The sequence below is a fragment of the Cylas formicarius genome, unplaced genomic scaffold (genome assembly GCF_029955315.1).
Source record: "Cylas formicarius isolate icCylForm1 unplaced genomic scaffold, icCylForm1.1 PGA_scaffold_5__7_contigs__length_24384050, whole genome shotgun sequence".
NCBI classification, from domain to species: domain Eukaryota; kingdom Metazoa; phylum Arthropoda; class Insecta; order Coleoptera; family Brentidae; genus Cylas; species Cylas formicarius.
The window spans coordinates 22,744,994-22,767,640 of record NW_026844341.1 but is presented as its reverse complement, the minus strand read 5'-3'; the positions used below and the strand labels follow the sequence as shown (position 1 = coordinate 22,767,640).

Below are 22,647 nucleotides of genomic sequence, written 5' to 3'. Positions count from 1 at the left end.
ACATTACAATCTCTTCTCCCCTATGATTCACCATTACGCGTAGGGTTTTGTGATATTAGTTACAATACAAGAAGATCGAGATATTGTGAAAGGAATTATTTGGACTGACGAGTGAAAATTTTCACCGGAGGGTATTTTTAACGAAAGAAATAATCATTTTTGGTCATCAGAAAATCCAAAAAAAAGACAAGATTTTTAACAACTTGATTCACACGATAACGGGCAACAGTTCCTAATGTTATGAAGTCAATTCATTTCAAGCATAATATCTAGTTGTATTAATTGAAATCAATTTTAAACCATTTATCAGTGATTCATCAGTTTTTTTTTTGCAATATTTTATTTTTTGCTTATAACTCAAAAACCAAAAATTTTGGAATACGGCCATGGTATTTGGGATTTTTTGACCTCAAAAATATCGCGCCGCCATTCTAAACATCCAATTATTTTTAATAGCGTCGACATCCGATACTGGATTCTTTGCTCCGCCCACTCGTTTAAGGTGCACTGACGATGTGAAAAGCTCGATTTTTGCAAATATCCGTATGTTTGAAGTCGGAAAAGATAAATATCAATACTGCTAATATTAAATTGACATTGCTATTAATAGGGATTCGACACAAAGGTTAATTATTTTAACTAATAATTACAAAAATAAAAACACAAACCCTCAACGAGTTCTCTGATTTTATTTACCAAAATAGTAGTAAAAAGAAGGTTTGCTTTTACGTTTCTCTTCATTCTTATTTCGGTTCACCTTTACTTACTCTTTCCTATTTGGTGGTATGCCCAGACAGAACTATTTAATTAATATTTATCGTCCCTAGCAATAAAACAAACAATATACATTACTACCCGTTACGCTCTAAGTGAAGTTTACCTCAAAAGTTTATTTTTTCTATTAAAACCCGAGTCCATCAATGAGTGGGGCTCCCCTCATCGCGAAGATAATGCTTTATAAATAACGACCCCCATTTTGGGCTTACCAAAAATTGGCGAACACCCCAAGCCGACTTAAAAAATAAACGTTTTCTCCGCCGTATCGTATTATAACTGTATTATGTACCCAAGTTGCGAATTAATCCGGCAGGGCGCCGCCAGAGCAGACGTCTAATAAAAAGTGGCGTTTAATCCATCAAGAAATCGCCGGGGAAAAGCGTTGGAAAGAAAATATTGCGACGGAGGGAGCGCGAGGAAAACGCTCAATTATTTCGGCGAAATTTACTCGATTTTGATAGCGTTAAAAGTTTGAAACGAGACTCGCGAGTGGTTTAGACCATGGAATAAAAATTCAGTTCAATATTATGCAACCAATCATACGGGCGTACGTCTGGTTGCATAACCCGAATGATAGGTACAGAAAGTAGAACAGTTTGCAATGATTTTTATTATTCTTTCGAAGAAAGCAACTGAAAGAAAGGCTCGGTTCGTGACACAAGGGTCGGTTTAGTAAAGAAAATTAAAGTTATACTAAATACGGATGGAAAAAACAGCATTACGTCAAAACGACACAGCACGCAAGTTTAAGTAAATAGGTCTTTAATTTTTTTTAAACAAACTTTTAATTCATTTTAAGTTAGGCGGTGCTGGGACGCCCGCAGAATCTTGAGTGAAAAACCATGATGATAACAAAAACCCAGGCTATTACTAAATAACTAGAAGTAACTGTCAGGGCATCAAGATCCTTCGAATTAATATTTAAAACAAAAAATATTAATAATAATTTAGTCATTTTAAAGTAACGGCATAGAATGTTATTTTAAATAAGGTATCTATTTTGTTCGTTTCTTGATTCCTATTGGGGAAATGTTGTCGTTTATTAGAGGTTTATAGCAAACGGCACATAGAATCATTTTATAGTCTTTAACGATGTCATTGGGTCATTTCTTACTTGAGTGACAACGCAGGGGTGGGCCAAGTATATTTCTTTATTTATGATTTATTTCTTTCAGCGATTCAGTGTTTCAGTGTTGAATAATCGTTTTTACTGTGTTTTTCGAAAAAGTGATTTTACGAGAATATAACAATATCAGGTTCAAATAAAATTATCCCATCTTTAATAATAATTTACCCCCAAAAACGGAAATTTTTAGGATTCTTTAGATTTTTTGCCCATAAACAACACACTCTGTATATGATTCCATCATTGTTAGAAGTAGAAGTGCAAATAGTAAACGGTTTTCAAAAAATAAGTTTTTTTCTGAAACCATGTGGTGCGCAGTAATAATTAATGACGTCATCGCGTCTTGACAGACCCCGAAATAACGATTTCAATATGGATTTTTCCAAATATCAGGAGCATCATATGTGAGAATCGCAAATACAAAAATTGTAACTCTTGATGCGGCCTATGACATCGTTTAAACCAGTTAGCCATATTTTTTACGATTTTTGATTAGCGGCTATTAATTTACTCTGTAAAAGAACAATTTTCCAGGTCCTTTAGATTTTTGCCTATAATTTGAAAACCCTATATATAATTGAAAAAATTCCCTGCGTCTGCCGGTTAAATAATTTTGCCGATTATGGAGGAAAATATAGTTTTCTGGAAGCTAAAATTCAAACATTTAAAAAAAATTCTTTAAAATTTGATGGCTCCCAATTTCTACCGTTTAAATGAGGACATGGACTTTTACTTCTCTGCTACATTTGAAGCTGATATCTGCAAATTTAGGACACTTAACATATTTCTCATTTAGCATCGAATATCGGGAACACCCTGTACAACAGGTGAACACCTTAAATACAAAAATTTTTGCTGTCGTTGCGGGCTATATCGCAATATAAAAGAAAGTGAGATCTAAATGATAGTCTTTCAGTTATAACCAATTTTCAATAATAGGGGGACCCACTTTTCAGTTTCTTTGAATTTGCGGCGGACCCTGTATATTTTTGAAAAATTGTCAAGAATAAAAGTTGCTATATTTACTGCTTCTTCTGGTTCAAGAATTTTTTTGGTCTCTTAAACGGTTTTTGAAAAATGATGTTTTTTGTAGACCCTTGCACATGCAATTTTTTATTTTTTAAAAATATTTCGCGCCCCCTAAGCCCCCCCACCCCATTTTCAATAGGTTCCGTCACTGGGCAAAGCTGCATTTTTGTGGCAAATATGAAGTCGAAGTCAAATTTCCGACACTTATCGATTTTTTTACAACTTAAAGTCGTTTCTCGCATCCTACTTGCCAACGCTTTCTGTCTCTCCAGTCCTCTTCTTGCAGATTTCTTTGGGTCATTGCGTTTCTTATACTGTCTCCCCATGTGTTTCTGGGACGTCCTCTTTTTCTTTTTTCTGGAGGAACCCAATTCAATATTTTTTTTGGCGATCTATCGTCCGGCATTCGACGTACGTGGCCGTACCATTTCAAACTTTTGGCTTCGATAGTGTCAACAATGGTGGTGTCTATCTTCATTCTTTGTTTTATATCATTGTTACTTATTTTGTCTAGCAGTGTTAGTCCACAACAGCGTCTCCAGTAGTCCATTCCATTACCAATAATCTTTTACGTAAATAATCATCAGTCATTTCCCATACTTCGGCCCCAATGGTCTTATAAATCCAGTGTTTTATATGTCCAAAAAACAGTCGAAAATCGCGAAAAAAAGATGGATACCGTTGTCAGATCAGGGCCATTTCTTATAAGCTAATGTGTCTCGTGGAAGGTTAAAAACAGGCAAATTTGATGATGTGCACCACAACAAAATTAGAGTTTGGACGGACGTCACAGCATCGAAAAGAGCATTTGAGAAGGTACTTCTTATACCAAATATATGTCTCGTCAATAAGCAAAGTAACCAAAATGCATTGCGGCAATTCGTTTCTACCTAACTAAACCCTTATTTAGAAAGTTCCTTATCCTTAATTCCCTCTCACTTCCACTCCAATTCGAGATATATTTTTTTAAATTTGTTGTTATCGAAGGTTACAACGATAAATATATTTATTACTATTCAACACCAAATAAACGAACCACAGTCTCGAAAATTCCCTAAAATTTTAGGCGCTTAATTTTGATTTAATTTGAAGCAACCGTCATCCATTTGTTCTTACACGAAGTTCACCCCAGCGGGGTTTTACGGCGGGGCTTTTAAACTAGGAAAACTTTGCCGGCTCCTAATTTCGTTTCAACATTTAAGCCGCGTCCCGGTAATTTTAGCGAGCTTGTTTGTCTCCGCTGGCGATGCGTCAATTAACTTGATGTCTTCCTTAGTTAGGTTATGTTGACTTCGTTTGCGGGGACAGTTTTCAGTATAGGTTGGTTGCCCCCCCGACCCAGAAGTTTTCTTGGGCCCTTTGGGGTACTACGAGGCTCAAATAATACAAATTTACCAGAATTTACAAGAATATTCCAAATGTAGACATTTCTGAGTAAAAAAAATGTTTTTTATTACTAGAAATTTTATTGAAGTTTTTTAAATTGAATAAGATTTAAAGGGGTGTCGCTTATAAGCTAGATTGTTAGTTTTCGCTAGTCCAATTTACTTCGTCTAGACTATATCTAGAATTCAACGAAGAAGAAACAATTTCGGTGTTTATAATGGTGCGCTTCCACCGCCGTATCGAAGTAAGGGTGACAAAAATGCCTTCATATGAAATTCTGAAAATAATTGGTGTTTTTTTTCGATGTATAGAACTTTAAGTTGGCATTACTGTTCAAGATGGCGACCGATTTAACAGCTGTCAAGTAATTTTTTCTCAGTTTGGTTTGGCAATTCATCATGAATAGACTCACGCCTGAATAACACTTGCAAATAGTGCAATTTTATTTCGAAAATAATGGTTCTGTGCGGAATACGTATCGCGCACTACGTCCATTTTATCGTCGACAAAATCGTCCGTCAGAGCAGTTAATTCGATTAACCATGGAACGTTTTCGCACCACGCTTACTCTTATTGATAACTCGCATCCCCAGAGACGGTGCGTATAGAAGAAACTGCTGTAGAGCGTAGCATTGAGTCCATCGGCCATCGAGCACAGGAATTGGATCTGTGTCCATCCACTTTATGGAAAATCCAACGAGTGCAAGAATTGAAGCCAAACGATCATCAAGCAAGGCATAGATTCGTCGAATGGGCCCAAAACGAGATTGCCGTTGTTTTCATAAGCGAATTTTGTTTAACGATGAAGCGCACTTCTGGTTGAATGGCTACGTCAACAAACAAAACTGCCGCATTTGGAGTGAAGCTAATCCTCAAGTGTATGTCGAAACACTGTTACGTCCAGAAAAACTGACTTATTGGTGCGCTTTATAGGCTGGTGGAATCATTAGTCCGTACTTGGTACGATGATGGTCAGAATGTTACAGTCAATGGTGATCGGTATAGAGCTATGATTACTAACGCTTTCATTCCTGAATTGAATAACCATGATGTCCAGGAGATGTGGTTTCAACTAGACGGCGCAACAGTCACACAGCTCGTGCCGCAATCGATTTATTGAAAGACACGTTTGGTGACCGCCTAATTTCACGTTTTGGACCTGTGAATTGGCCTCCAAGATCTTGTGATTTAACACCGCTAGACTCCTTTCTGTGGGGCTATGTAAAGTATGCGGATAAGCCACAAACGCTTGACAATTTGGAAGACAACATTCGCCGTGTTATTGCCGATATACGGCCACAAATGTTGGGAAGATTCATCGAAAATTGGACGTCCAGATTGGACTACATCCGCGTCAGCCGTGGCGGTCATGTGCCAGAAATCATATTTAAAATCTTATGCCACAAGATTATCTTTCGGATAAATAAAATTCATGTCAATCGAATAATCCATCGTTGTTTTATTGCAACTTAAAGGTCTATACATCGAACAAAAACATGTCAATCGAATAATCCATCGTTGTTTTATTGCAACTTAAAGGTCTATACATCGAACAAAAACACCCCTTACAATTCAACCTGGAACGCCGTTTTACAGAACAATGTTATTAATGTTAATTACGATTGAATAATTTCACTGTTTAAAAGCAAAAAGGTAATTGATATATTGTTAGATTGATGATTGATCGAAAAGATTATGTTATTTTTTTAATGTTGAACCAAAAACTCTGTAAAACACAAATCAAAGGGAATTTTGCGTTTGATATTTCAACTCAAAAATGGTTTTATTCATTATTATAAATTTCAATCGGATCACTGTTTAATTAAGTAGAATTATGCAACCAGAATCGAACAAACATTGAAATTAAATATTACAAATTTAAATCGCGTCCCATAAAATGTCGGTTATATGCAGAGCTTTACAGATAGGGTCAAAATTACTATAACCACTAGTACAAAAAATATTACTACATATAGCAAATAAGTAAATTTATAATTTTATTTCGGGATCCTTAATATTTCAGTCTAACAAGATACCTGACTGGAAGGGGTTTTAAATTGTCTTTCAGAATGGTTGGCAAAATATGTGCATTTGGAAAAATGAAATTTTAATTTTTGTTGTTTTCACTGCTACAACTGCATATTTTGAGCCCCCTTGCCTATCACATAAATCTATTGCATGGTAATTTAGGCCATCTACTAACTATTTAACATAGGCTAATTTCCCCAAAACCGCTAAAGGTCTGTTCGAATTTTATTTGGTTCCGAAGCTCAAAGGCTCACAAAACCTGAAAGAGCTTCAAGACTACTACAAATAAACCGGGCATCAAATTTGATTTGGTAAAACTAAAATTCTTGCATGTAATCAATCCTCCCACCAGCGAAAACTTCGAGAATCTATAGAAATATACCAGCAACCAAATAATCTTAACCGCAACTCAGTCACCAATATGGGAATCAGTCATCCGAGACAATGTGTATGCCCGTTCTCTAGCTCCCCCTCCCTCAAACAATATATTAGCAGGTACAGCGTAGAATGCTAGTCAGTTTCAGTTAAGTTCTGAAGAAGCCAACATGATGATTGGAGGGACGTCAGCAAGTAAGATTCAACAACAACCGACACCGTAGGAATGCAGAAGTTTTGTAGCCCGTGGAACTTTCTTTGAGAAAAAGAAAACGTTTTCCAACTTTCCATTATTTGACTCCGACCTTATGTATAACGCTATTCTGAGGAACGTTAGATAAAAGACAATCCCAGATAAGCCGCAAATTTTTTGGGACCCAATCGGTTACCGACCCTTCACGTAAAACTGTAACTCTTTCCCCTTTAGCAGACGGAACTGAAGAATCTTTCATAGTGTCATTCTTTTATCGTGTTTTTGTAATATCTGCGATTCTATAGGTACTTGCCGCTTTCCTACTTTGTGATATTTGTAGCTCATTCTGGACAAAACGTTCCAAAGGATTAGACAAGCCGTTTCTTTCTTTCCTTAATGAAACACTCTACATAGAGTCGGCATTCGTCAACGTTACAAAAAGTAAATATACATTCAAAATGAGTTTCAGAGAGTTGTAAGAGAAAGGAGGGAAGTACCGGAGGTGATTTTTATGGTAGTAAATACGCACATGCGCAGTATTCATTGTGACACTGCAACAGTTCAGTGAAAACTTGTCGTTTAATTGTTTACCTTTTTAATCAAATATTTTAGTAAGTTTTGCATAAAGTTCATGTTGTGTAGTTTGAGTATTTTTTTAAAAGTAGAATCAATAAATATAAAATAGAAGTTTGAAAGTTGTTTTAAAATTAATTTTATGTGATTTTAGGTTACAAAATGCCACGGACTTGTAAAAATTCCTCAGATTGTTTTTGCTACATTTGTGGGGAATACATACTATAACAGCTTATAAGCTATACTTTGGATTTTCTATCGATGAGCGAGATAAAAGTTGGTTGCCAAAAGTATGCTGCAATAGCTGCTGAAGAACGTCGAGAGGTTGGCTTGAAGAAAGTCACAAATCCATGCCGTTTTCAATGCCAATGATTTGGAGTGAGCCTCATGAGATAACTATAGCAAAATAAAAAAAGAAAAATAATAAAAATTAAACATTGTAAAATTTTAGGACTGAACTTACCCGAAAATCACTTGCAATTTGCTTGTTGGCTGAACATTTACAAGTTTAATGGTGATAAGGCTTTTAAGTAAAGTATTGTAAAGTTTGTAAACGTAATAGGAGAAGCTTCTTTAAAAAAGAGACGTCCTGTGTGGAGAGATAAGACCCCTAAACCAAAGGTTCAACCTGTGAACATCTGTCCGATATGTTATTTTATTTGTCAAGTAAGGAGGACCGTTATTAAAAATAATGTTGTGAAAAAATACCAAGGAGTGTAGTCTACGCCTGTTCTGCACGTTCAACCACTCAGCATCCAGCATTTGTGTGAGACTGGATCATATTTTCTTATACCATAAATTAAACGCAAACAGTTTTTTTGTACTCTCTCAATTCTATATGTGTTATCCCTTTTGTAAATATTAACCAACAATTCTTAGGCCAAGATTTTTTGCACAATTTGTAAACTGCAAAACTCTGCCACTCATTTTTATGTTAAGTTCAGACACCAAACGATCCCTACTCTTTCCAAAGAGCAAAACAGATGATTTAAATATGTTAGTTGCGGTACACCGCAACTAAGATATGTCTAACCACTTATTACCTTCTCAAATCACTTACGACTTACTAATTAAAACCGCCAAATGACTCCGCATCCACCATCGAGCCAAAAAGTCAAGATAATATTAAGGGTGTTATATTTCTGAGCTTACCGATATAAGCTTGTTATTATATCTATCCATCTACAGCATTTGGCGACTCCATATTTCACGGAAACAGTAGACGTTATTAATTGTAGTGGACGCTAAATACCACAAACCGCCTAGAGACAATCTGTACTCGGATTTAGCCCTTGTGGCGGACTGCACTTTAATTGCGAAGCGAGACATTACAATTGATAGTCGACTTAACAAGGGAAACAATGACTTTCTAGTACCGTCGGGGTTTTAATTAATCGAATTGCACCCTCCCGACCGTGTTGCTTTTAATCAGCCGTTCAGTCGCTTCGGCTTCTATTGATTTAAGAAATTGAAGCGGGCAGCCGTCGGCAGCAAAAGAGCAGTAACCAGGATGCGATAGTTTTTTTTTTAAAGTAGCCTTTTAGGCGTCTCGAAATCGAGTAAAGATCAAGAAAAAAGTTTCGTGTAAACAAGATAATTGATAATGGATCACTGCTGCCTCTGTTTTGCTTACGGCCACATGGCTCTTCAATCCATCCGGAAATAGAAAAACACCTTTGACGGATCTGACTTACGAAGGTGAAGAAGAATTAGAAAATAAAAATTCTCTTTGGTTTCTAGGCAGTCTTATTAAAGTAATGTTAAACAAGATACCATACCAAATAATCAGCAAATCTGTCGAGATCTCTCTGAAGCTCTAATAGATCTAAAAACAAAAATATAGGTTGTCTCACCTACAAAGTGAATTCGGAACACCCTAAATATAAAATAATAAAACCATTGTATTATTTCCTATCTCTGCTAGATTCCCAGATAATGTGTACATACACCTATTCTTTGAGGCATCCATTTTCCTTTTAGAGGATGATACGGTGAAATCGTATGCGGCAAAAACTGGAGCGAAGTCCTTTGCGATTTTTCCACACCAATTAGGTAAAACGTTATCGGAACAGAGCGATGACACTCGCCCATTGAAAATTTAATTGAAAATTGATTTTCCGAATCTGTTTAAACGCGATTCGAATTTATATCATTCGAAATATTTTGTTCCGATTATAGCCGAGTCATTCTGACGTTATTTTGTTATCCGCAGAATCGAAAAAAGCACCGAACGGTCGTCTCCGCCTGCGGAGGTCCGACACGAGCAACATCCAAAGGGCAAGGATCCGCACCCTCAGGATGACCATAACCATCGTCGCCATTTACATCTTCTGCTGCACGCCATACGTGATTATGACCCTGTGGTACGTACGCAACTGCTTTCCGACATGATCCCCTCGTTATCTTAGAAAATCGATGAAATCGAATTTTGTATCTCGGTGATGGTCCTAGGGGACCGTGGTACAGAAACGATCAGCGTCGAAAAAAAAATGTTTTTTTGTCTGTTTGTTGAAATTTGCCTCCTTTTTTTCGCGATTTTCGACCGTTTTTGGGACATTGCTATGAAACAAGATAGGTGTCCGAAATTTGCAGCAATCGACTTCATATTCGATGCATATATGCAGCTTTGGCCCGTGACGGAGCCTATTGGGGCCAGGAAGGGGTCAGGTCGGGAAGTATTAAAAAAAATTAAATATCGTGTTTCCAAAGGTCTGCAAAAAACACCATTTTTCAAAAACCGTTTGCAAGACCGGGAAAACTTTTGAACCAGAAAACGCAGAAGGTACGGCTCCATACACATTTATTATTGATAATTTTTCAAAAATATACAGGGTGCGAAAATTAAAAATAACTTACAAATAGGTTCTCCTATTATTCAAAATTGGCAATAATTTACAATCTGTGTTTTAGATGTCAGTTTCTCTAACGTGAAAATATGGCTCGTATAGACAGCTAAAACTTTTTTATTTAACGTTTTTAACTATTGTACAGGGTGTTCGCGACATTCCGTGAAATATTCAAAATCGTAATAAGTATCCCAAATTTGCGGCGACCGACTTCAGACTTGGCAGGGAAAAAGAAGCCTGATCCACATTTATACTCTTTAAATTGGGGGTAATGAAATAACGCGAAGTACTTTTTGAAAATATTTGATTTTTTTTGCGGTTATTTTGGCATCCAGAAAAACATCTGTTCCTCCAAAACCATTCAACCTATCGGAAAAATTTTACAACCATAATTTTCGGTTTTTTCGATTATATACAAGGTGTTTTAGTTATGAGCGAAATTAAATAATAATAATAAATAACCGTGTACTGTATGCTTTCGGAAAAGAGGTATTTACTCGAAAACCATTTATCCTCTTGAAATAATTTATATACCGGGAACCGTTCGAAACTTTTACTTGGATTTTTTTTTTGGATTATGAACGAAATGTGTCGATTATTTATCAAAAAAAAAAAAAGATCCAGAAAATTGCCGTTTTCATGGGTAAATTATTAGCCGCAAATGACAAAGTATAAAACATGGGATAATTTGGTTTAGACAGTGCCGGGAGAGAGTTTCAAGTTTCGTCTACCATACAGGGTGAGCCAGGTATTTGAAAAGTAAAATTTACCAAAATTTGCCGTAAGTTTGAAGTTCGACGGGACATGAAAAACACTTCATACATATATAAATAAAATTACAAGAAAGACAAGAAACGGCGATGCGACTTATTTTGGAAATAAAAAAAAACTTGCCCCGCCTAGTGACGATTTTTCGAAAGCGACGTTGTTCCCTCGGGGGTTGACGTTAAACACATTTTTTTTCGCCCAATTTTCGATTCGATAGCAGAATGAAATTTTATTAAATACGTTTCGTATACGCGTGTAAATTAACAAAAGTTAAACAAACATTTGCCTTCGTAATTTTGGCATACCTTTTATATTTTCGCCCGCTTTATTTGTCATAACGAGGTATCTGTATCGGGAAATGTTGACTTGCTGGGAAAAAAACGAAATGACCCAATTTCAGGTACATGTTCGACAGGAAAACGGCACAAAACCTGCCGGACTGGTTGCAGGACTTTTTCTTTATGATGGTGGTGTCCAACAGCTGCATGAACCCGATGGTTTACGGCAGCTACGTCATCGACTTTAAGCGCCTCAGCGATTGCAACTGCTGTCGGTCCAGGAAACTGGAACAGACCGCTATACACGGTAAGATTTTCATTGAAGTCGAGGCAAAACGTCAATAGTCGAGCTCCTCGCTTGCCGTTGTCCAAGATATTCCCCCAAATTTTTACAGAAATAATTTAACGTTTCAGATGCAGAACCTGGACATAGAAAAGAGCACCGTCATTTCGCTAGAACGGTTATTAAAGCCTTCTTTGGACGAAAAGGTAAACCCGTAGAAGAGTCCCTCTTGTTTTTTATCGAATTTCTGTAAAAATTTCCTGGAATATACTTTTCACAGCTTGAAACTGCCCGCACACGACAACGTGAAGAAGGCAAGATGTAAATTTTTCAAATAAAACGATCAGAACCGGACAGAACAACATATTGCAAAGAGATCTGTCATCCTTAAAATTAAGTGCACCAAGAATTTAAATTAGCATCTAAATATTCATTCGGATGCGGAATTTCTAAGCTTCTGTTGCATATTTCATGGTCACGAACTAGCAAGTGCATTGTCGTCGCACAGAAATAGGAATTTCTATTATTTTCTGGTATCCGGAAGTAAATGTCCATTTCAGCTGCTTTAGCGGGTCGTTAAAGAATTGCGAGAGATTTTTGTTTTCTTATATATTTCCTTTACTTGGGAAATATCACAACGAGTCAGGTTAAAACCGTTTTTTTGTTTTGATGTGCGGGGTGCACTTGAATATCGACGTTAAAATATCAAATCGACCCTGTAAGGGTGAGAACCTCTCAAATATCGAACGTCCCATTCAGTGAAAGCTATCGGAAGATAAAAAAAATACTTTAATAATGCCGAATTCGAAATATCAGAGGTTATCGTTTGGTTGCGATTCTCTTTCATCAAACAGACCGACTAAACTAAAATAAGACAATCGAAAGGCATGTCAAGAGCTTTACTCGCAACTTTATATTTGTTTTAGTAAACTCGACGACAAAGAGCACTGGAACGCAACAGGGCCAGAATATTCGGCGTATCGGTGCCAATAATCCGGCAGTCAGCGCTGAGATCGGTTCGTCGGAAACCGGATCAATGAACCAGCTGCAGACTTTTCCGTTTAAGGTAGACTTTGTTCTTGGAGAATTTTCCAAGTTACGTCATTTTTTCTGAAAACGCTAGCACTCTTCTTGACTTTCTTGTGACGTCTTCTCTTGATATCGCATACCTAACGCAGAGTAAACACCCGTCGGAATATGTTTTAGCACCGTCCTGCGAAGGTCTACGTAAAAGGTATTTTAAAATACTTACAACGTCAAAGTAATAAGTGCACTATATTTTTGGTCGCATTATAACTGCAGTGAATATAAATTAATTAAAAACAAAACTTTTCGCGATTCTAAACGTTTCAGTTATGATTTATTTTTAAATGATCTATTTAATTACGGTTTTGGTGAAATTTAAACATCAGATGGCATTGATGGAATGGTCGATTCGATTAATGAAAAAGTTAGCAACTTAGCAATTTAGTAACCGTGGCCATGAGAAACGAAAAGGGAGCGCTTAAAATCGGTCCAGGTGGATTTTGACCCACTTTAAAATTACTTTATGTGAATGGTTGTTAAGGCGCATAACTTTTTTGGTCAATAGCTGAATAACTTTCAATAAGTTTCCCCACCTTTGGAAGCGGGGCCAATGTGAGTCCCATTCCAAAACATAATAATCCAAGCGAACTGTCAAGTTTTCGTCCGTTTTTCAAAAATTAGTGAAAAGATAATATATGAACAGCTTAATGAATATTCCTTGAAATTCCAAGTTATCCTTTCAATACAGTGTGGATTTCGTGCAATGCATAGTACTACTACTCTACTACTCTACTACACTACTCTACTCACTACTACGCTACTCATAGAATATCCTTATGCGATCCATTTCACCATTTTCTTACATTACACCGTGTGTTCGGTAGGGAAGTATATTGAGCTCTTCGAGCCCTAATTATATTTATCGTTTAAGTTTGAAAACTCACTACTGGCCGACAGCCAAAATGATTTGCGAATTATCTCAAAAATTTCTTGTGCCCATTCATTTAATGAAACGAAAACTAAGGCATTATTTTTTGGAAAATAACGCTAGCTCGTTCAAGAATATCGGTTTTAAGGTTGTCGTAAATAATGAGAAGATTAAAATGATCGATTCTTGCAAGAATATCAGAAAACTTGATCCGCATGGTTTAAATTAGACCAAAGATTCTTACTAAATATTTCAACTCCATTCTGGATGATATTAAATGCTGTTAGACAGCTTCCGACTAGTTCACTCTCCAATTAATACTAATTTTATCCCTTTTATTTTGCTTTTTCTGCAGTTCCTTACAGCACCTCGGTTCGACTGAAGTGATAAACTATAAAAATTAATTTGCGTTTTTTTTTTTGTTAAAATGTGTATTTTTATAACCTCTCTTTCACAGTGATACAATCAGGTTAACGTTGTAAATTAATTCATAAAATATCTTCATTTAGGGTGGGTAGGTGAGTAGCTTTGCTAGACCTCGCCGCCCTCCTATCTTATACTGTTTTATTTCGTATTGTTTATAGATATATAAATAAAGGTTTTCCATTGTTGCATATTGCATATTGCAATTGCCATTGAGTAGTTGATATGTATATTAAAGATTTATTTTAAATAAAGGATCATTTAAGGGCTGGTATCTAAATTCGGGGGGGATTTCGGTTTCAATTCGGGGTCAAAATGTTGAAAAGGGTCAGACGCAATCTTATCGTCCCCTCATTTTGAAAGATCGATGCTGAGAATTTCGGCCCTTAACCGATGGGTTTACATTGTAATGGAAGACCGCAATGTTTACAATGCTAAACGAATGGTTCGTGCAGTCAAGGAGTTGAAAATTAAAGGCCATATATTTGTTGAATTTGTTATCTCAAAATAGATTTCATAACGGATCGCACAGAGGTCCGGCTTTTAATATATCAACGAATTGAAAGCTGGATGGTGTGGTGGGGACATTTTAAATAATATAGACAACCGACAGAACATAGTGTATTTATACTTTAACAAATAAAAAAATATAAAAACAAATTAATCGATCTCTCCATATTTCAGGGGTTGTCGGATGAAGGAAAAGTTTAAATTTATGCGCCAAATATTAGGAATTTGTAGCAGTTTTCTTGACATTTTTTGCTGAATACTTCAATCACCTAAAGCTTTTTCAAAGATGTCGCCACCATCGCGCTTTATTCGTTCAATTCTAGGGTTGGCCTAACTTATGTGGCTGTTAATGAAAATTTTGATATAGAAACAAATTATTTTAGAAATCGGAAACCCGAACCTTTCCTTCCTGCGAACTAGAAACCAGATTTCCTGCCAAGTGAAAATGTCGCTTCAGAATTGCGATTCCATTGGTTGAGACGAAAAAAATTGCATTTTCTTTCTAGTTAACGAGACCGAGTGGATGTCTGTTTCGTTCGAATTACACGGTCGCCATATATTGGGTTTTAGCGTATCCTCTTGGGCTTGTTGACGCGCAACCGACGCGTAAATGAAAATTGCAAGCTCATCAATATTTAAATGCACATACGAATCCTTGGCTGCCGAGCATTATACCAAACAAGAACGGTATTTCTGCAATTAAAATTTTTCGACGGGCGTAGTTTTCAACTTATCATGAGTGCCAATAGCCCTGAGAGTGGTAGGTAAACGGACAGGTAGTTGACTTACCTGGGCATTGGTGTTTAAATTTAGTACCTTGCACAAAATAATATCTAAAATGAAAGACGAGGATTTCATTCCACTCATGGGTAAGAATAAATTGCTTAAAACTTTCATGGAGATGAAGACAATGTTTGTTTCGCTGGACTACAGCGACGAATTGTTTTTATTGTTCTTATAAGCTACCTGTCTATCAAAATAAATAGGAACTAAAATTTCGTGAAAATCTGAACTTTTAGTTCTTATTTATTTTGATAAATGGATTTTCATCGAGTAAAAGCCACCTCAGTTCAACTACCTGTCTATAATAATAGTCATGAATAATTATTATTATATTTATTATTCTAATAAACTGACTGTAGTAACGCCGCTGTCACATTACTTTGGTGTAGACCTTGTTACTGCTCCATTTCCAACATAGTGCAGTCTGGATGTTCTCTTGCTTCTTATCCAGTAGTCCATCTCTGCCGCCAATACTTTATGCTTTTCTTTTCTCAGAGAATTAAGCTGCGGACTAATTCTTCGATGTTTATTGTAAGCCTACAGTTTTTATATTCTTGTTGTAGTTTTTATCTTAGACCTTCGTTATTGGAAATCTTTAAGGAAGTTTTTGCCCTTGCTTGACTGAACTACGAGGTGTGTTCGCAAAGTTAGGTGACTTTTAAGCTTATCAAAAAGTGTTTATTTATTTATCAAAATTAATGTTGTCCCCTTCAAAGCATTCCCTCCTAGATATAATAAACTTGTGCCAACGTTTTTGCTAATCCTTGAAGCACTTCTGGTAAGCATTTTCTAGTATAGCCTTGAGTTCTTCCAGCGATGTTTTCTTTATCTTCTCAATTGCCCCAAACCCCCTTCCTTTCATGGGTTTCTTGAGTTTTGGGAACAGGAAAAAGTCGCAAAAAGTTAAACAGGAGCGACGATGAGTGAGCAGATGCATTATCGTGATGCAAAATCAACGAATTGTCTTCCCATGTTCCGGAAGTTTTCTTCGTACTGCTTGATATACTATGCCACGATAATCAAAGAAGACAGTAAGCAAAACCTTGACAGTTGATCGAACTTTTTTCGGTCTTGGTGATTCTGGGTTCTTCCATTGGGACGATTGGGCTTTGGTTTCGACGTCATAACCATATACCCATGACTTGTCCCCAGTAATGACCTTTTTGAGCATATCAGGACCATCATTGACCTCGTTTGACAGCTCTTGAGCGATTCTCCTTAGACGGTCCTTTTGTTCAAAATTAAGCAGTTTCGGAACCAATTTTGATGCTACACTTTTCTACCAACATAACAAAAAAATATTGAAGATCGACCCAATTATAAGATTCGTCTTACTTTTTGAATGCTATGCGATACGTACGCTCGCTCAATCACCCCCTTTTTTGAAAATGGTTGTTAATTTGAATTTCGAACTCCTCTTTTCCGATAAACACCGTATGTTTACACTTTGTTATGCATCTTTAAAAATTGGAAATTATGAAAAAAAAACCTAAAAATAGTTTTCCAAAAAACTAGAAATTACTCTTAGGGTACCACAGTTCAGGGGGTGGAAATGTTTTACGGTAGTGCAATTATTATTGAAACAAAGGTTTTAAATATTTATAACATCACCAAACTACAAAATATTCTTACAATACGAGAAATAGAGAAAAGGAAAATGCGTCAAAGATCTCACATTTTTGCAGGCCCATTTTTATTATTTCCTAGATGATGATTTAAGGCAGAGATTCATAATTCATCATTAAGTATTTTCAAAAAACTCCTCAAAAAAATGACAAAACAAGGAGAGAATGTCCAAAATAAAAGACATGTAAAATTTGCTTGTTTTCAATACCAAATTTAAAATAATGTTTGTGTTTGAAATTTTTATATTATGTAGGTTAGACTTTGCACTTTACATGAATTATATTGCAATTTCCTTAAACGTTTATTAGCATCACTTCAGGGTAAATTTCTGACATGGGATCTCGCACAACTTAACGGCTTAATGGAGAATTTTTATTTGTTTATTTTGTGGGTATACAAAATTTATTTTTAGTTCAAATTGTTCGTTGTCTACAGAACAATATAATATAATATAGTTATAATTATTATATTGTTATTATTATTATTATTATATGTGAATTAGCTTTAAGAACGTCAGAAAAATAAAATAAAACATTTTTTAACCACAATAAGAGGGTTAGGGTCGTTTGCTCTTAAAAAATCAATTTAAAAAAGTTCATTGTTCCCTTTTTTTTATTCGATATAGCCTTAAGCCCCACGCGTTCGTTCAATCTTACCTTAATTTAGATTTACATAGCAAAAAAGCGCCGACTCTTTAAAATATTAGGTTAATATTCATATTTTTCCCGTGCAATTCTTTGTAAGCGTAGTTTAAGAAAAAAAATTGGGGTGAGGGGGCATATTTAATCACGTTTTGAAGTTGGACCTCTCTGTTTATTTGAGATTTCCCCACTTGGTTTCTATGACAGGAACATGGCGTCTAACGTCGGCAGCAAGGCAAACGAACTGCTTGCGCACAAGCTTATAAAATTTTAAATTATTCTTATATTCGCAGAATCGGTTAAATTAATTCATAAAAGCGCTCAAAGATGTCGAGAGTCAAAGTAGAAATTTCATAACGGCTTTAGCCCTCTCGAGAGATTTCCGACATATTTTTCAGTAGAGGAAAATTTTGCGGAATTTTCATTGTACCAGGGTAAAATAATAACATAATGACTAAACAAGGGCGTTTTTGTGCTTTGGGAGATGGTTATAAAAAAACACCAAAAGGGTTTTGAAAGAATTGACCGATCGTCATTTAGCTTAATGTATAAAATAGATAGTGAATGCAGTGAAGTAACGTCGTCATGGTAACAATCGGCGTCCCGCAAGGGTCTGCGTTAGGCTCAGCACCTTTCCTCTTGTATCTATGACGGACAAGTGTGATTCATATCTATAGAGGATAAACGCCAACTGGTTTTGAACTCTTGGTTTAATCATAATCTTAATCCTCTAAAAATATCTTTAAGCTTCACATAAATAGTGAAGATTTACGATCAGTTTATGATTGAAAGTTTCTTGGAATATTTCTAGATAAAAACAAAAATTTTAATACTCATTGCTCGTCTCTGGCATCGGGTTGAGAGTAGAATTAGATGTGTTACAACTTAGTGGAGATGGTGGGCTGACTGGACAAATATCTTCTTGGTTCATAAAGTATATAGAATATTTTAATAATATTTAGTCTGTATCTGTGAAATTTTCACTCAGTGAATACAAGAAGTAAAGACGACTTTAGAGTTCTTTATACAAAATATGATATAATATAATATAGTTGGTGTGGGATTTTTTAACCTAAACCAAATTAATTTTTTTTAAATATTATTATTTTTTCTGTGGTTTACATTTTACAAATTTGGGATAGAATAGAAGCATAATTTTTTAAACTAACAAAATAAGTGTTTCACTGTAAGGTTCTTGTATTTAAAAAAATATGACTCTGACTCGTGATTTAAAAACCATATCATTATTGTTATATCACTTTAACTGTAGTGCCCAAATTTTCTGCTTCTCTTTGCATTTCAAAAACAACACCGTTTTACAAAGAGCAAAGTATCTCTTATAATAACTTTTTCTTCTTCAGTCTCTAGAGATCCACTGCTGGACATAGGCCTCTTCCAGTGATTGCCAACCTTTGCTGTGCGGTTTACATCCAGTTTTTCCCAGCATGTCGTTGAATGTCATCGATCCATCTCGCTTGAGGACGCCCCACACTTCTTTTCGTTCTCCTTGAACGCCACTGCATTAGTGTTTTGGTCCATTTCAGATTGTTTCTAGCAACAAGTCCTGCCCAACGCCACCTGAGACTCACTATCCGCACCACAACGTCACAGACCCCTGTTCTTCTCCTTATCTCTTTGTTTCTGATCCTCTCTCTTAGGCTTACACCCAGCATTGCTCTCTCTATTGCTCTTTGACAGACTCGGAGTCGATTTGCCCTGCCCACTGTAAGTGTCACAGTCTCGAGTCCGTATGTTGTTACTGGGAGGATACACATATTGTAGACCTTCTTTTTCAAATTCATTGGTATAGTCGGGTTGCGGAAGATATAGCTAAGTTTCCCGAATGCTATCCAGGTGAGATTGATTCTTCGGGTGATCTCTGCTGTCTGATTTTCCCAAGCTGGATGTTGTGTCCTAGATATATATATATATATATATATATATATATATATATATATATATATATATATATATATATATATATATATATATATATATATATATATATATATATATATATATATATATATATATATATATATATATATATATATATATATATATATATATATATATATATATATATATATATATATATATATATATATATATATATATATATATATATATATATATATATATATATATATATATATTCTCACGTATTGATTCACGGATGGAAAAATGTGATGACACTATATTCCGGGATATCATCCGTTCGCTCGTTGAACTCCGACTGGAATCCTGCATCCGACTGGAATCCTGCAAATCTTGCATCCGACTGGAATCCTGCAGACGTTTCGCCAAAATCTCACTTGGCATCTTCAATGCTCGCGCTCCGAGTGTTCGAAGTGTTTTCGGAGCGCGAGCATTGAAGATGCCAAGTGAGATTTTGGCGAAACGTCTGCAGGATTCCAGTCGGACGCAAGATTTGCAGGATTCCAGTCGGATGCAGGATTCCAGTCGGAGTTCAACGAGCGAACGGATGATATCCCGGAATATAGTGTCATCATATATATATATATATATATATATATATATATATATATATATATATATATATATATATATATATATATATATCCCTTGACATTTTCTAGCCCGTGATTTTCAATGGAGACCTTTATATTGTCCGGGCTCAGAAGCTTAGTTTTTTGGAGGTTAATTTCGAGGCCTACAGCTTGGGAAGCATCTTTCAGTTCTTGAATCATTGTTGTCAACTCATTTGTGTTGCTGTTGAAGAGAACGATGAGGGTAAATAACTTAGGTGAGATTGTGTCACCTTGCCTAACGCCTCTTCTCACTGGAATCTTTCCGGTGATCCAGTCTTTATTGATTTTTACATGTAGGGTGGCAGTCTCGTAGATGTATTGAAGTAAGCGAGTATATCTAAAGTCTACGCGGGCATTGTTCATTGCATTCATCACTGCCCAGATTTTGATTGAATCAAACGCCTTCTGGTAGTCTATTAAAGATATGTTACAGTTTTTGAGTTTTTTCAGAGCTGCTTCCATTTCGCCATTATCGACAGGTTCCTGTTCTTCTGATCCTACGTTCATAATAGAGTTTGTCTTGTCATATCGATCTTGGTTTGGGTTTGCTATTGATTGGCTGTATAGGTTCCGATAGAAGTCCTCGACTGTTCTGATAATTGCATCCATTTCAGTAACAACTTCTCCTCGGCTATTTCTCATTTTCTGGATGGTTAGTTTGCCTTTCGATTGTCTAGAACGAAGAACTCTCATGTTCCCGTTGTTTCTGATAGTCTCTTCGATCAGTTTTGTATTCTGCATCCTTTGATCTCTTCTGATTGCCTTCTTAACTCTTTTGTTGAGTTCTTTGTAGTTCTGTGAGCCTCTGTTGGTTGTTCTGTTTCTAGGCTGAATTTCGAATTTTTGTGTTTTTTTAGTCCAATAACTTTCTTTACTGCTGTTCGAATACTGCTGGTAATTTTTGTCGAGAGTTCGTTTAATTCCAGTTGTCTTAACTCTTCTGTTGGTAGTTTCGCGTTTATGCATTGGTTGAACTCATTCTCTTTCTGACTTAGCTCGCTTATGGCGGGTCGATTATATCTTTACATTTTGCGTTTCCTTTCTAATCTAATATAAAGCTTTGCTCTAACTAGCCTATGGTCGCTACCAGTCTTAAACCGGTTGATAACTATGCCATCGCAAATCATACCGACTGTATGTTCAGTCGTTGACTTATATTCTGATGTGCTGATAAGGTTTTTAGTGCGAAAGAAGAAGTACTAAGAATTTTTTTCTAAATTAAGCCTGCTGTATGATGGTCGGTAGTTTTTCACCATAGTAGAGGGGTTGTCGGACAAAAAAGAACCGTAGGCAGAATATTATATTAAATATAATATATGCAACTGTTTTCATCTTGCACTATATTCTCCACAATGCATTAAATATAAAGCAAAGGTACCTCGGACTAATAAAAAGATATTATTGGTCAACACAAAAAATTATTTGGCCAAATGCTAAAAGAGATTATTGTAAATGTTATTGAAATAATCATGAATTAATGATTTTTCAAGAAATACTTAAGCACGTCGGGAAAATCATTTTCAGAAAATTATTTTTAGTATTTATCGAAATTTGCTTTAATAATATATAATATTAATTTTATTATTATAATAATAAAATTACTGTTGATCTTTAACGGACCACGCCGATCGGAACATCACCGACGAAAATAAAACTTTGCAATAAAACATTTTCCTGTAATCACTCTCTTTTGCGTTCGAAACATTAGGTCTCGAATAAGGCAGCAAAAAGTTACTTCCTGCGGAACCTTTTCCAATAAAACGTCCGATTTCAATAGTTCGTATTAGGAGAAACGTCGTTTCGCCAAAAAGCAATCTTCTTATCATATTTGCTCGAGAGTAAAAGGAATTTCATGAATTCCATCGACGGGAGTCTAAGAAACAGCCTTTGTTTAAAATTGACTGCAGCGTTTGTTGTGGCACCACTTTCGGGTGCCACAACGTTTAGCCATGAAAATTTCAAAATCAGTATCCCCTCCTTCTGTAACGAAAAATGACAGATTTTTTCCTGGGAGCCATATGGCTCACTTATATCGCCTTTTATACGCCAGGGGTTCACCCTCTTTAACGCTAGGTGGCGCACCGCAAAAAGTTTGTATCTAAAGTAGATAAAATCTGTATTATAGACACCCAAAATTTGGCAACGCCGATTTGAATGTTCCATTATATTTTTGTGCGATATTTTGCGCGGGTGTGTTAGGTGATGAAGTGTGTAGGTAGAACTGTCAAAATGAGTCAAAGGGCTAAGAAAAATTTAGCGTTGGCGGCAAGTAAATAATTTTTTTGATTATTTACTTGCAACTAAAAAAACAGTATTCGAATATTTCTATAGCAATTGCATTTTGGAAAAACTATGAAGTTTGTATAAGTTTTTGTTTTTTTTTTTACGTTATCTAACATCAATCGTTATTATTGGATTTCGCTATATATTTACTCATTTCTCAATTATTGAAACAAATTATAGAGAACATTATCCAACCAATCAATTCATTTGATA

General features: G+C 35.8%; 1 protein-coding gene across 1 annotated transcript in view; it reads left to right on the top strand.

Moving 5' to 3' along the window:
• LOC132702632 (isotocin receptor-like) overlaps positions 1-22,647 on the top strand; it is an 84,913-nt gene that overhangs the window by 57,206 nt on the left and 5,060 nt on the right. Inside the window, exons 6-9 of the mRNA XM_060671400.1 lie at positions 9,700-9,850; positions 11,502-11,686; positions 11,794-11,868; positions 12,589-12,728. Coding sequence (XP_060527383.1) covers positions 9,700-9,850; positions 11,502-11,686; positions 11,794-11,868; positions 12,589-12,728 — 551 coding nt within the window. The remainder of the gene's footprint in view (positions 1-9,699; positions 9,851-11,501; positions 11,687-11,793; positions 11,869-12,588; positions 12,729-22,647) is intronic.